General features: G+C 37.7%; 1 protein-coding gene across 1 annotated transcript in view; it reads left to right on the top strand.

The window, feature by feature from the left end:
- The window catches only part of LOC104063822 (multiple epidermal growth factor-like domains protein 6), a 194697-nt gene that overhangs the window by 100413 nt on the left and 81052 nt on the right, over positions 1-13232 (top strand). Inside the window, exon 5 of the mRNA XM_054074867.1 lies at positions 4226-4348. Coding sequence (XP_053930842.1) covers positions 4226-4348 — 123 coding nt within the window. The remainder of the gene's footprint in view (positions 1-4225; positions 4349-13232) is intronic.

Genomic DNA, 13232 nt, shown 5'->3' with positions numbered 1-13232 from the left:
AATCCCAACTGGGAAGAAGTTTTCTAAGTGAAATGCTGTCTTCCTCCTGAATAAATATATTCTCATTACTTTGACCCCTAATTAAAACATGGTGTGTTATCCTAACACTTCTAATCAAAATAACCTCCCATCTCTGTGATGGTGGGCTTTGTTCATGTGGTATTGCAATCACAACGTGAATAATTTAACAGATTTTATTCCACTTCAGTGATTTATTACAAATCCAGTGAGCGCTGACATGCACTGAAGTCAGCGGCTTATAGGTCAGAGCACAGGTTAGCTCCAAACGCCGGTCACTGAAACGGCAAGTTTGTATGTGGATGCATTAAATTAATAAAGTTGTTGCTCACATGCAGCTGATAAATATAAAAAACTTTGAAAATAGGTTTTAAATAGCAGGCTGCTGTTATGATGTTTTCTTTGGTATTTTAAAAATGAATTTTTATATTAATACCTGTTGCGTGAACTTGTTATATAAGTAAAATATACTTAAAAATACTCCAGCTTGTAGGCAATGGGTTAGCTGGTATGTCCCATAGATCTAAACATGCAAATTGTAGCCAAAGTTAATTATTCAGTCTGATGTCTCCCTGCTGCAGAAGAAATGCCTCTCCTTGCAGGGTCCTTCCTGCTCTGTGCAGATACTTTGCTTGTTTTTAAAGACACTGGATTCCACTCCAAAGAGAAGATCTACAGAGATGCAGCCCTCACTAGTAACTCCGTGTGGAGGTGTGTGGAGAAGACTTCTGCCCTAATGTGTTTCTGCTTTTCAGCAGAAGTCTGGGTGTTTTTTTGTCGTCTTCTGCACCTGCTGGCTACATTTAAGAGCTAGTAGGTCACTTCTGTCAGATTTAAAATGGAACTACCAATTGAAAACACTGTGACCAGTGTCTGCTTTAATGTAAAGTTTTCATTTATTGGTAGGATATCTGAAATAACCTAGACTTGCATAAAAACTTAGTGAGGAGCTGTTTTCCCTGGAGCTTTGGTTGTCTTTGACTTGCTCTGCGGTGTGATATTTTCAATTTTGGAGTAAATAGAATTAAAAAAGAATACAGAAGTATGGGGATTGGAATCAGTCTTTTTTCCATTTAGCATATAGCTCCTAGTCGTATTTAATTGGGCAAAAGTTGTATGTTTCAGGGAAAAAAGACATGCTCTCCTACATATCAAATATTTTCTGAGATTTTTAGATAAAGAATACTTTTTATGTACTGAAGTTGTGTAATACCATATGTGCAAGGTGTGCAGGACGTGAGCTATAATCCACATTTTAAAATATTGATGGATTTAAAATATGCTGTGGACTGTTTTTTTCCCATATGTATGGTAGACAGATCATGTATAAACTTAATATTGGGTTAATCTCGATGAAGAGGTTTATTAATTTTTTTCCCCTTAAGATTTCACATGGTAGGATTGAAAGCTCACATAAAATATGTCCCATGGATAATGTTTTTGTGTTGCAACATTGGCTCTATAAATAAATGTGAAGCATTGCAGTAGGAAACATCACGTTTATTTTTTTGGAGCGCTTACAGAATGTCATTATGGACGGATTGATAGTCTTGATAACATTGAACTTTTGTCACACCTAACCTGGCAGACTTGTTACACGTCAGAAATTTTCTGTCATTTTTCTTGCTATTCAAAAGGCAAATATATTTTCAACCTTGAATGACATTGAATATGGAAAGCAGACAGAAATTTATCATTTAACAGAATTGTTTTTGTTGGAGTTTTTCCTTCTTTTACAGAGTGGCAGAGCTGTAATCGGATTTTGAAATTCTGGCTTCTCTGTATTTGAGAAATATAGAAAGCTGATTGTAGCTTATGAAATCTAAACAAAACATCTTTTTACAAAAGTAAAACACATTCTTTATTAGTTCGTATTTGGATTATTTATGTGCTTCTTGGACTGAAGCAATTTCTGACCTTTATTGCTGAGTTGTACAAAACAACTTGGCAGGATACAGGCAATGGAAAAGGTCTTGTACAGGAGACAGAACAGTGAAGGATACAGATGCTTAGAGAGGAAGTGTTCGTAATACTTCGGTTAAAGCTGGTACAGTTTATACCTAGCGAGAATATGCCTTCAAATGTGAGTGCTGTATAAATAGGGATAAAGCTGTATCAAAAAGCTTATTTTGCTGTCTTACAATAATCTATATTTTCTGAGTTATGCTGATTAGCTTTAACCGAGCTTTAAAGAGATGTGGATAAAAAGTCAGTTTTTCTGCCTATAATAGAAGCAGCAGTGGATTTCTGGTGTAAGAAGCAGCAAATACATGGATCAAAAAAATTCATCAGAGAACAAATCCTGGACAAAGCATTAAGAAGGAAGCTGGAAGAAGAGCATGAGGTTGTCAGTCAGTCACCAATACTTCTTTGCAGGCAAAACTCATAAGTGGGCCACAGTATTTTGTGCCGAATAATACAGAAGAAGATTTCTGATTGCTAGAAGAAACACGCTGCAATCAAAAGGAAAAACATCCTATACATTAGTATGCGATAGCACTATGCACTTCCAAATGTATTATACCTTAATGAAATCAAGAGCATAATGATTATCTCTTCAGCCAGAAAGGTTTTCTTCCAATATTTTGGTTCAAAATACAGACACTGGTGTTAATAAATTAGGCTGCATATCGTAGACCACATCAGTTAGTCAATATTTTATGCTAGGAGGTCGTGTAGCATTGTAGTTGCTAAACATAGTGTAGAAAAATGAAGTAGTTCTTCCTATTTTTTTTTAACTAAAAAGAGCAAGAGATTTTATTAGGTTTCAATACTGGTAGTATAAATAGAAGTCGAAGCTATGGAGCAGGGTTATTATATGGCTCATTACTGTTTATTATCACAAGGCACATCGAGATTGTCTGCTAGTTAGAAAGAATAAATCATTTGGAACATTCCTCTTTTGTCGATCTTTTGCACGATGCGCAGTGCTAGTGTGCCTTCTTCCAATGCTTTGAGGAATATGTCTAAAATCTGTCGCTTGTCATATTTTCTCTCCGTCGCTTGCTGAAGAGAAGTGAACAGACGAATGTCTTATTTTGGTATGATTTGTTTTTGCGTTTTTGGGTGGCGGAGAGTGTTTTTCTTCTGAGAAGTTTCTGTCTAAGTTGTGTTCACGTGAAATCAAGAAGAGCCTTGCTGACTTCACACGAGTTAGGATTTGATTTGTTGTGTAGCTCTGAGATGACTGGATATTTGTTTTTTGTATATAGCTTGCCAGTGTTTTTTTTAATATCTCTAAGGACAAAGACAGTTTTGCTGTGTCAGTCAGAGCTGTAGAGAAAAGAGATGGGTTTAGTGAGTTTGTGCCTCTTCAGCTGCATTTTAGCAGGTATTGGCGTTTCATGAGAGGCTTTTATTTTAGTTTTTAAATAATTCGAAGCCTCTCCAAATATTTCTTTTAACTTCCAGTTTTTAGCCAGGATCAGAAACGAGCTAGTAAAGTTAAGCTCAAGCTCATCAAAGAAAACCTTGGTAAACAGTAGACTTTAAGGGCTAAGGATTGCAGTTGAAAGGCTCTCAGTTCTTGCATGAATGTGAAATTCTTTCATTTTTTATTTGCCTTTACAGTGCTTTGTATTTCTTTTGACCAGAGTCTAATTAGAAGTTTTTAAAAACCACATTTCCCCATTATGGAAGTGCTGCTAATATGAAGTAATTGCCTGTGTTTTTTACAGTCATGATGATGCATCTCTTCTATTGCTTAGTCTTCCTGCTCCTTCTTTTCTTGCTCTCTAGCCTGAAGGCAATGCATGGTTTCTACCGCACATGAATCTGGAGGAAGGAAGGACCTTATTCATTTAAAATAGTACTGTTTTTCAGAAGTTTCTCATTCCTACTATGACTGCTAGAAGCAACCTAATACATAAGTGAGCTTGGTGGAAATGACAGTATAGAGATTATTCCCAATCTTGTGGAAGTTGGTGAGTTTGGTGGAACCTTCAGCTGGAGCTGAGTGTGCTCTGCAGCTTACTTTGTACAAAAGTGCAGGAGGAAAATGCCACTTGCCACCTTGTAGTTGAGTGGCATGGCTAAGGAACATAGCTGGGAGACGCTGCTCCTGTGAACTTTAGGGTCCTTAGCTGTACATCTCAGTAACTTTCTCATTTTGTCACATCGAAATGATACACAATTGTCCTCAAAAAAAAACCAGGCAATGTGGTCAATTTGCAATCTTTACTGACTGTTGCATACTTTCTTCTAACAGACGTAAATGAGTGTGCCACTGAGAACGGTGGCTGTCATGACCAGTGTTGTAATACCATCGGCAGCTACCACTGCAAATGTCCAGCTGGCCAGAGATTGCAGGAAGATGGAAAATCATGTGGAGGTAATGTTCTGTACTCTGTCTCACTGCTACTAAGACATCAGAGAAAACATTGGAAAGGAAAGGTTAATTTTTATCCGGAGCCAGCTGAAGAGCATATATTCAGAGTTGTCAAGATCTTCTCACATGCAGATCTCATGTCTGGATTGTGAAGATGTAACTGTAAGAACACTTCAAATTGTTGGGGTTTTGTTTTCTTGGATTTTTTTTTTTTTTTTTAAAAAGAAAAATGGTATTACTTAACCTGGATTGGCTGTGCCATGATCTAATTATGGAATTTCCGTCATCAATTTAAAAACCTGAAGAAAGTTTGTATGTTTGGATAACATTTCATCTGTCTCTAAGATGAAATGGCTGATATCAGAAAATACACATGCATCCTATGTACTTCAATCACAATTCCACAGGTGGAGATTAATTGAATAAAAAGGATTTAAAGCCACATGCTACATACCCATTTGTCTTTTTCCTAAGGGAAATACGTCTAATTAGTGCACTATGGGGTAAACTTGTTCTTATGCGAAAGCTTAACTCTGTGTAGAAGCAAAACATCACATAAGCTTATGTTAGAACCTGTAACGAAGTATCGTTAGGCTTCATAAACATAGAGGGATGTAAAGAAGATCATTTGTTCTGTTGACCTACAGTCATTACGTTTTTTGCATCGTTAGATCAGGTGTAGCGTAGCCAAGGTGTGCAGGCCAGAGCAGCTCCTCCTTCTTGAACTCTTCTCTAACACAAGCAGCTAATGTTGGCTGCCATATGATCTCGTGTGCCTGGACTGCACCCTTCACTGCATTGCTGCAGTAAGTGTATCATCGATGGTTTTTGATTATTCTCAAGATGAAAGGTGGTAGGTAGGTTTTCATGAACTGAATTATCATCTTTTCACAAGAAACTGTCTTCTCAGGCTTTTCCTGCTGCACAGTATCTCATAAATTCCTTTCTTCCAGGAATTCATTTTACCATTGTCCTTCAACTCCTTTCTTAAAGTTTGTACAAAGCAATGCATTTTTTATCTGTGGTCATACTCTTTGTCCTAACTTAATAATTTATTTGCCTGCACTCCTTTTTTCCACTACAAGATTGTAGAATTATTTTCCACAGCAAGTTATCATTTTATATCCAACTTGACAGTGTAAATAAGCTGTAGATGGTTATTTTGGTTTGATTGAAGTTTTTCATTATGGCCCTTCATGCTTTCGTTTTGGCCTTTTGAGAGCCCAAGGTAGAAATATTATGCATGATTAACAGATTCCTGCTGCTTTACCTCGGTCTTCTCTTACTTCTGTTGCGGACTAGTTGGTAATATGCCATGAACCGGTGAATAGGTCTGTATGTTGATGACTACTTACTGCTTTCAGATCTGTGTAAAAGTTTTTCAAAAACTTGTTTATGAAAGCAGGGGTCCTACTGATTGTCATCCTAGATTGCTTAATATGCAGGAGTCCTGTTTATGTTGAAATAGTTGTGTGTTAATGAGTTAGTTAAATTAATTTGCCTTCTGTACAATTCTGCTATTCTTAAAATACACTTAAAATTCTAGTGGTTTGACATTTTAAAAATTCAAACAGAGCTTAAGATATTTGATTCTTCTACTCTATATTGTCTAATTGGGAGTCACAAGAGGCAATATGAAATTGGCCTTTTTGAAGCCACTTTTTGAAGTCTTCTGACAAAGATGGAAATGTACAATAAACTGCAAAGGCCCAAGTCATAGAACAAAGTGCATATAGCAATGACCGTAATTACACCTGAAATCTGGGGAGATGATAATGGCAATGAGCACGTGGCTATGCTGACTTGCAAGACAGTTTCTTCAGCCAAATTCTAGACACCAGATGTTAAAATATGAGTAACTTAGTGGTTGATTATTATATGTGGGAAAAAGAGCTTCCAAACAAAACCGTGTGTTGCTAGAAGGTGCTGTTCTTTCAGGATGTGATGCTGAACTGGTGTTTTATTGATGCCTCTGTGTTACTCAAGGTAGTCGTTTTGCAGATGAGAGTAGAACAGCTTCTCATTCAAGTTAACCAGTGATTTTGAAGGGATAAGGCTTATAGTTGTCCTGAGTAGTTACAATCTTTCTTTATAGCATCATTGTGCTTTATGTTACCCTTTAGTCTAAACTGAAGTGTTAAATAGATGTGTACTATTGTTCTGCTCCGTCTCATGGTTGGTTTTATTTCACTAGCGACTGAAATGATCAATTGGTGTCCAGGTTTCTTTATAACTCAAGGTACAAATAAGGTTTATTGTTAAAAAAGCACCATGGAAGTGGTGCGGGTTTTATTCAGTAAGTCATTATTAGTGCAAAGGTTGATCCTGTTTTTCAGAAACTAAATAGAGCATCCTTCTGACAAAATGGAAGAATGTTGTCAGGAAATAACTGTATTTTTTTTAAAAAAAACATAAAAGTAAGTTGCAGCCATTTGTAGCTGTTTAATGTTAAAGAAGAGAAAGTAGATAAAAATTCGCTAATCCAAAACATAATGAAATGTACTGCTGATTTGGTCAATAACAGCTGGGGGTTTTGTGAGCAATTTTAGGAGACCCAAAGACCTAATTTCACAGCTAGAGTGAGCTGAGGATGCTCCACATCTCCATCTTCTAGGGTGTCAAAGTTGTGTGCAAGACAAGTCACCATAAATATAAACAAGACAACAGCATGAAATAGGTGACACAGTCTTGAAAATACATTGTTGCTATCAGCATTGACTAAACCTTCCCTTTCTTGGGTGGTTCTGCAGTTAGTTACAACCACATAGGGAAGGGGATGGAGCAGCACAGCCTGAGTCATCCCACCCTGTAGGCTCCATGCTCTTCCAGGGCCCGTAAGGGTCTTTTCTAACTCGCATGGGGCACTTACAGCAGGATATATCATTCGAAGTTATGTGGCGTGTGAAGTCTTACTTCATTTCATTAAGGGATACTTACATCAAGGGGTAAGTAGTAGTAAGGCGAAAGCATGTATATCTAGAAGCGCCAGAGTGGTGAATTGATTAGCCTTCCAAAACTAATTATCTGCATGTTGTATGGCAGCTTTTACTCTCTAGTGTTCGTGGACAGTTTTCTTATCTGACAGCTCTCCAGCTTTCTTATCTGACAGGGAAATATTTTTTTTTGGCAGATCGTTGCATAGGCATTACAGATTTTGACATAAAGCTCACGCTCTACCTCTTGCTCTTTGTAAGTCTGATGGAAATTAAAGATGGGAAGGGATTTGGATGTAAATCACTGCACAAGTGATGCAACAAATTAATATTTGACATTTATTATTATATGACTATCAGCCTAATTCTGTGCCCTATGCATCTATACCAGTGTGCAGAGTTTCTGGAGCAATCTGGTTAGTGTCCCTGAGTGGATTTGCTCAGAAAGCTGTATCTTGGTTTGAGTAGGGGAGAGGAAATGTGTGTGTCTGTGTGTATATGCAAATCACCTTTACCTTTATGCAACACCTCCTTGCTTGTTAAGCAGAGGTACCACTGACTACTTATGTGGTACTCTGCAAGACATACAGATATTCTCATTTTATATTTTATACTTATGCAAAACAACTCTGCTCTACATTACAGAAAGCAAAAATGTTTTCTTCCAAACAAAAATACCATTTTAAAGCTCAATTATTGGCATAATTGCAGAGCTGTAAGTGTTGCTGAGGCTAGAGCTACAAAAGCAGGTTTTCACACATGAATAAGCTCCAGAAGTCAAGTTAAAAAAGGTCATGACCTTATGTTAACCTTCTTTGGTAAGCTGTCATTTCTTATTATTGCGCTCTCATCTGTAAAAGCAACTGAAGGAAGTTAGAGGCGAATTAAGTCCTATGATTAGCTGTTGATGAAAAGAAGCTTTTAGTTTACTGATTAAAGCAATATTGCAATCACTGCAACCCTGTCCCTGGGGGTTTTGGTCAGACCTCAGAGCCCTAGCAGGTCTCCTGACCTTGGCTGGAGGGACTATTGAAGTGACTGCATCCTGAGCCAGTGTGTGACTTTGCAAGGCCGCCGCTGCTTACCCCAGTGATGCAAGAATCACCGGTGTCAGGGGTTCAGCCTGATCCCTGGCCAGGTGGGAACTCTCCAGACGTTGTTGCCATCGAAGAGTTAATAGCTGGGTTAAAAGGAACGCTGAAGGATTTGTCTGAGAGAAAGAAAATGTTTATTATTAAAATTACCTCAGCATTTATTTGCAAGGTTTGAGGTGTCAGTTGTAGCTTAGTTTGGGGTTTTGCCGGAGGCACGCTAATTCTGTATTTGGAGTGTTTTCCTTGCCCTGCAAATCAGTGCACCAGGCTTCTGGTATCCTGTGAAAAAACTGAAAGACTTAATACCAAACACCTTTAGGGAAGTTCCAAGGAAGTGTGTGGTGGTTTGGTTTTTTTTAGAATAAATTTGTTAAATGTATTTATTTTTTTTAATAGAAGAAGAGAAATCAGTCCATTGGAGGCATTCACAGTGCTTTTGCATTGTCTTATCTCGGAAAGCTGCATTTGACTCGTAATAGTATGACATGCCAGGACAGAGTTAGTTATTTTCAAGAACATTTCAAGAGAAAGACAATAAGGAAAGCATGATTTATTTTACAAAATGAAAAACATAGTGATTCTGATCACAGATTTAACAATTGCCACTCTGCGTGAACTCAAACCTTATAGGAATTCGCTAAAGGCACTCCTAGATGAAGTGAAGCCACGTAGCCTTATTCATCTTTATTTATTTGAAGACTTTATCTTGAGATATGGAAATAAAACCAGTTGCAGGAATTATATCACAATTATCACATTATTTGTAACTGAATTACTGTGCCCACTTAATGTCCATCTCATAGAATTAAGGAAATGGACAACTCCATCCTGTGACCTTAACAAACCTTGGCTGAACGATCCTTATACTAAGATATTGCTAAATATTGGTTTTGTACAGTAAGTCAAAAAGGAAGAGAAAAAGAATAGGCAAAGAGAAAGAACTGTGAGAGAAAAGAGTACAGAACCTAACTTCTGGTATTTCTGACCCTGTCATTAGCTGCTTTCTGGTACCCTGGGACTCCAACATGAATTCTTATAGCTGAGTCAGAAAACTCCAAGTATTTAAGTTTCAAAATATGAAAAAGCTGTAAAGCACTCTGTTAGAGACTGAAGAATAAATATTTTCTTCTTCATTAGTTTGTACATCTAGAATACTGATAGGTGTCTGATCATTTGAAGTGACTTTAACAAGAAGCAATAGCTGTTTTTACATCTAAATATTGTTTATTTATGGTTGCTCCCAACTGTCAAATCAGTATCTGTAATCACAAATAAAAAGCAGAGTTACTGCTTTGATTTCAGATCGCAGTTGATAAAATTCAAGGGTTCCCTTCCTTCTCTTATAAAGGGAAAGATATTAACTAAGGTTAAGGATAAATTGTGCATTTTAAGTGCTATTTCGCATTACAAAGTCAGACTTCTGTGGTCTTTTAGATACTATTGAATTTAGGCAGGAGAACTGCATGGTGTTTGTGAAACTACCATCAGGCATTCATAGCTGTATTTGCAAGCCTTAGTTAGAATCTTATTTTATTTCTACTCCCAAATAATTCTTTTGGAAATTCCTGATTCTCATTTTTAGGCATTTATCTCCAGCTCTTGAGAAGGAATGATGGCTGGAGGTCATTTATCTGACATTTCTTACGCGCTCCTGTGCGGCCTTTGGAGCCAGCTGGGATCGATAGCTGCGTGAAGCTGTTGCACTCTCATAAGCAAACAGCATCAGCTTCCTGCAGTTGTCTCTTCATCAAAATAAGTGGTAAAAATTACGGGAGCTTTCTAGTAAAGGTAATATTAACTGTAGGTTAATGTACTTTTAAAATGAATTATCCGAATCCCAATGAATTCAGGGCAGAACACGAGCTGAATTTTGGCAGGCTCATTTTGGGTTCATAGCGGCTGTCAGCACGTAGCTAATGCCGTCAGTTGGTTTGGTCAGTCCACTCATTTGTGCGCCCTCCCGAGCCTAATCTACTCAATTATATGCTGGGGACACGGGAACCCTTTCAATCTTACTGAAATGGATCATATACTAAATGCAGCAAAATCGGGGTCATTTTGCCTCTGACCTGTTTCTGTTCATTCAGAGAAGGGTAAACACATCACTCAGACCAGAACAGATGCTTCCAACGTGTTTTTTGAGCACTTACATGTCAGTCTTAGCTAAGACGACCATCTGATGCTCTGATAATTGATTTATTTTTGAATTTTAGTTGCACTTGTTTATATCTTTTCTGATCTGTGCTTTACTATTGCTAAATTCTCCCTGCTCCTCTCTTACACACCGAACAAAGACGACTGTGAGCTAAACCACACAATTTCTCACATCTGATATCCCTCAGGGTAGATGAGGTAACAGTTGTGACAGCTTCCTCCAAAGGGAATCTTGCCATTGAAGAGTGAGCTCGTTTATCCTGGATGCATGATTTCTGTTGATTGGAGCTGAGGACAAGCATAGTCGATTTTTAGTCACTTTTTAAGCAGTTTTATGCAGACCAGTTGGGTAGAAATCGCTGCTGTCAGGAGCAATATCCTAATCTGAGGCTCTAAAGCAACAGCTGAAGTAGTCCTACCTGCATTTACAGCCTTGGCGTTCTCTGGATTGCATGGGATTGCTTGTATTTCAAGAATTCAATGATTATTTCAAGATACATCTTGGTAAACCTCTTTTTTTTTCCACAGAGGAAAAAATCTGTTTTTCTCTTGGAGGTTTTTTCTGGTGTATAGATTTTTCTCTTTGAATGTTTAATTCAACGGCAGCATTTTAATAGCAGCCTTTGCGTGATCAAACCATACAACTGGCAGTTTAATTTTTAGGTTAGGTAAGGATTCCATGGGGTTTGGTGTGCCACAGTGTATCAGCATGTCGCACGTTTCCTGCAGCACATCTTCTGTGTTTCCGAAGCAGCATGTTTTGGTTTTTTTTTTTTTAAAAGCATGGTATTATTCATAAACCACAGACAACTGGCACCTCGTTCTGCATTTCAGTTATCAGATGAATTATTGATCACTGATCTGACACAGACTGAAAGGGAAAAACTGTTTCTAGATGTCACAGGCCTCCCAGGTAACAACAAGTGAAGAGTCCCATCTCGATGTCTACTGGTCTGGTCCATATGGCTCTTGAAAGCTCAGTGTGCGTCACAGCTGATTATAGACTCGGCACATGGGCTGCTTCCCAAAGGCTTCCAGCTCTCATGTCTTCCTCCAGGATCTGAAAAGCCTCACATGGGCTCTACCAGCTGGAAGGAAATACTGAGAACCGTAACTTGCTATTATCTTTGGAAAGGAGTGGTTGTGTAAAGTGCAGGGAGAATGGCAGTCTTTCTCTTCATGGTTTCTCTGCAAGTGACTCCAGTTCTTGCAATTGTCAGTGTGTGCAGGAAGTTGAGCATGAGAATACATGCTGTCCTGAAAAGTTTTTTTTGTCCAGACCACTCCGTGCATAAAGATTTATTGGTCAGCTTTTGACAATGAATACATTTAACATTTGGAAATATAGTATTTGCTACACCAGTCAGGGATTTAATGTGGTTTAATTAATGCAAGGGCTTTAAATAGTCAAATGAAAAGCATTATGTAACTATATGAAAGGACTATTATTGTCCAGACAAAATATAGTATTAGAAATAATATGACAAAAATGATAGACTGCTGTACAAATATGTTTTGAGATATTTCTAGGGCTCTGATTAGTTTATATTAACTGGTTTCTAGCATTTATGACTGCCTCTGTAAAGCAGGTTATGGAGAATGTTAACATTCCACTGGGCTGATTGACAATAACTAGTTTATTTTAAAGGAAAGGAAAGAAGCCTGGTATTGTTGCAGCTGACTAATGTGAATTATAAGCTAGGTAATCTTTTCTGCAATTACAGAGATACAATGATTGCCATTATCAGAGAAGAAAATACACTCGTACTTTTAAGAATCATTGTGTAGGAAGAGCTTTGCAAGCCTGAAATTGAAGCTTTGGTCGTGGTCTCCAAAATTACCATTAGTAGTAATTCTACGCAGAAGCAAGACTTTTGAATACTTAAATTATAGCTTGTTTGTAGCAAGGTATTTACCAGCAAATGTAAGCATCTTATAAACAGCACATGAGTCATCTTGGTGTTCATTTTGAGCACACCGAAAATGCATATTGCAACTGAATTACTCTTGTGTAGAGAGGCGAGGCTTAGAAACCTTCAATTCATACTTTAAATGGAAATTATGAGAGAAAAAATGTGCACATTTGCCTTGCAGTGGTGAGTATTGTGCAGGGTAACTACTGCTTTTTCTATAGCTTTGCCTACAGGCCGTGTAAACAAGGACTAACAGCAGATAGACAGATAGGAAGAAGTACAATTCCTGAGTGGTGTTTATATTCTTCTTTAGAAACATTTAATACCAGTCTTCACTAATGCATCTAATAGAAATCCAATTTTTTTATTGAAATGCCTGTGGATATTGTGAGCTGTCTGATATATCCTTAAAAAGCTTTAAAACAATTTATGATAAAATCTAAACCAAACAGAAATCTGTGAGCTTCTCTGCAAAGCATTGGCCCAAAGGAAGTGATCCAGACATGGCTGTCAGCAAGATAGCAACTGCTGGGAGGGCTACAGTTCATTATTAAAAGATCAGTAGTTTGATCAACATCATATTGGATTACTCAAACTTCAATTACATGAGTACCTGAGGGCTTTAACTTGGATTTATTAAAAGACCAACTTGAAGTAAACCTGCTGTTGTCGCATACTGGATCTTTGAAGACCCACCTGAAAACCTTGTTAACAATCCCTGTCCCAAAAGAGATTCAGTGTCAGCCAAGGAGTTCAAAACAACTAATAAAAATGCAGCAATCAAGTGATTAAC

The sequence above is a fragment of the Cuculus canorus genome, chromosome 9 (assembly GCF_017976375.1).
Source record: "Cuculus canorus isolate bCucCan1 chromosome 9, bCucCan1.pri, whole genome shotgun sequence".
Classification (NCBI taxonomy): Eukaryota; Metazoa; Chordata; class Aves; order Cuculiformes; family Cuculidae; genus Cuculus; species Cuculus canorus.
This window is presented reverse-complemented; position numbering and strand designations above follow the sequence as displayed.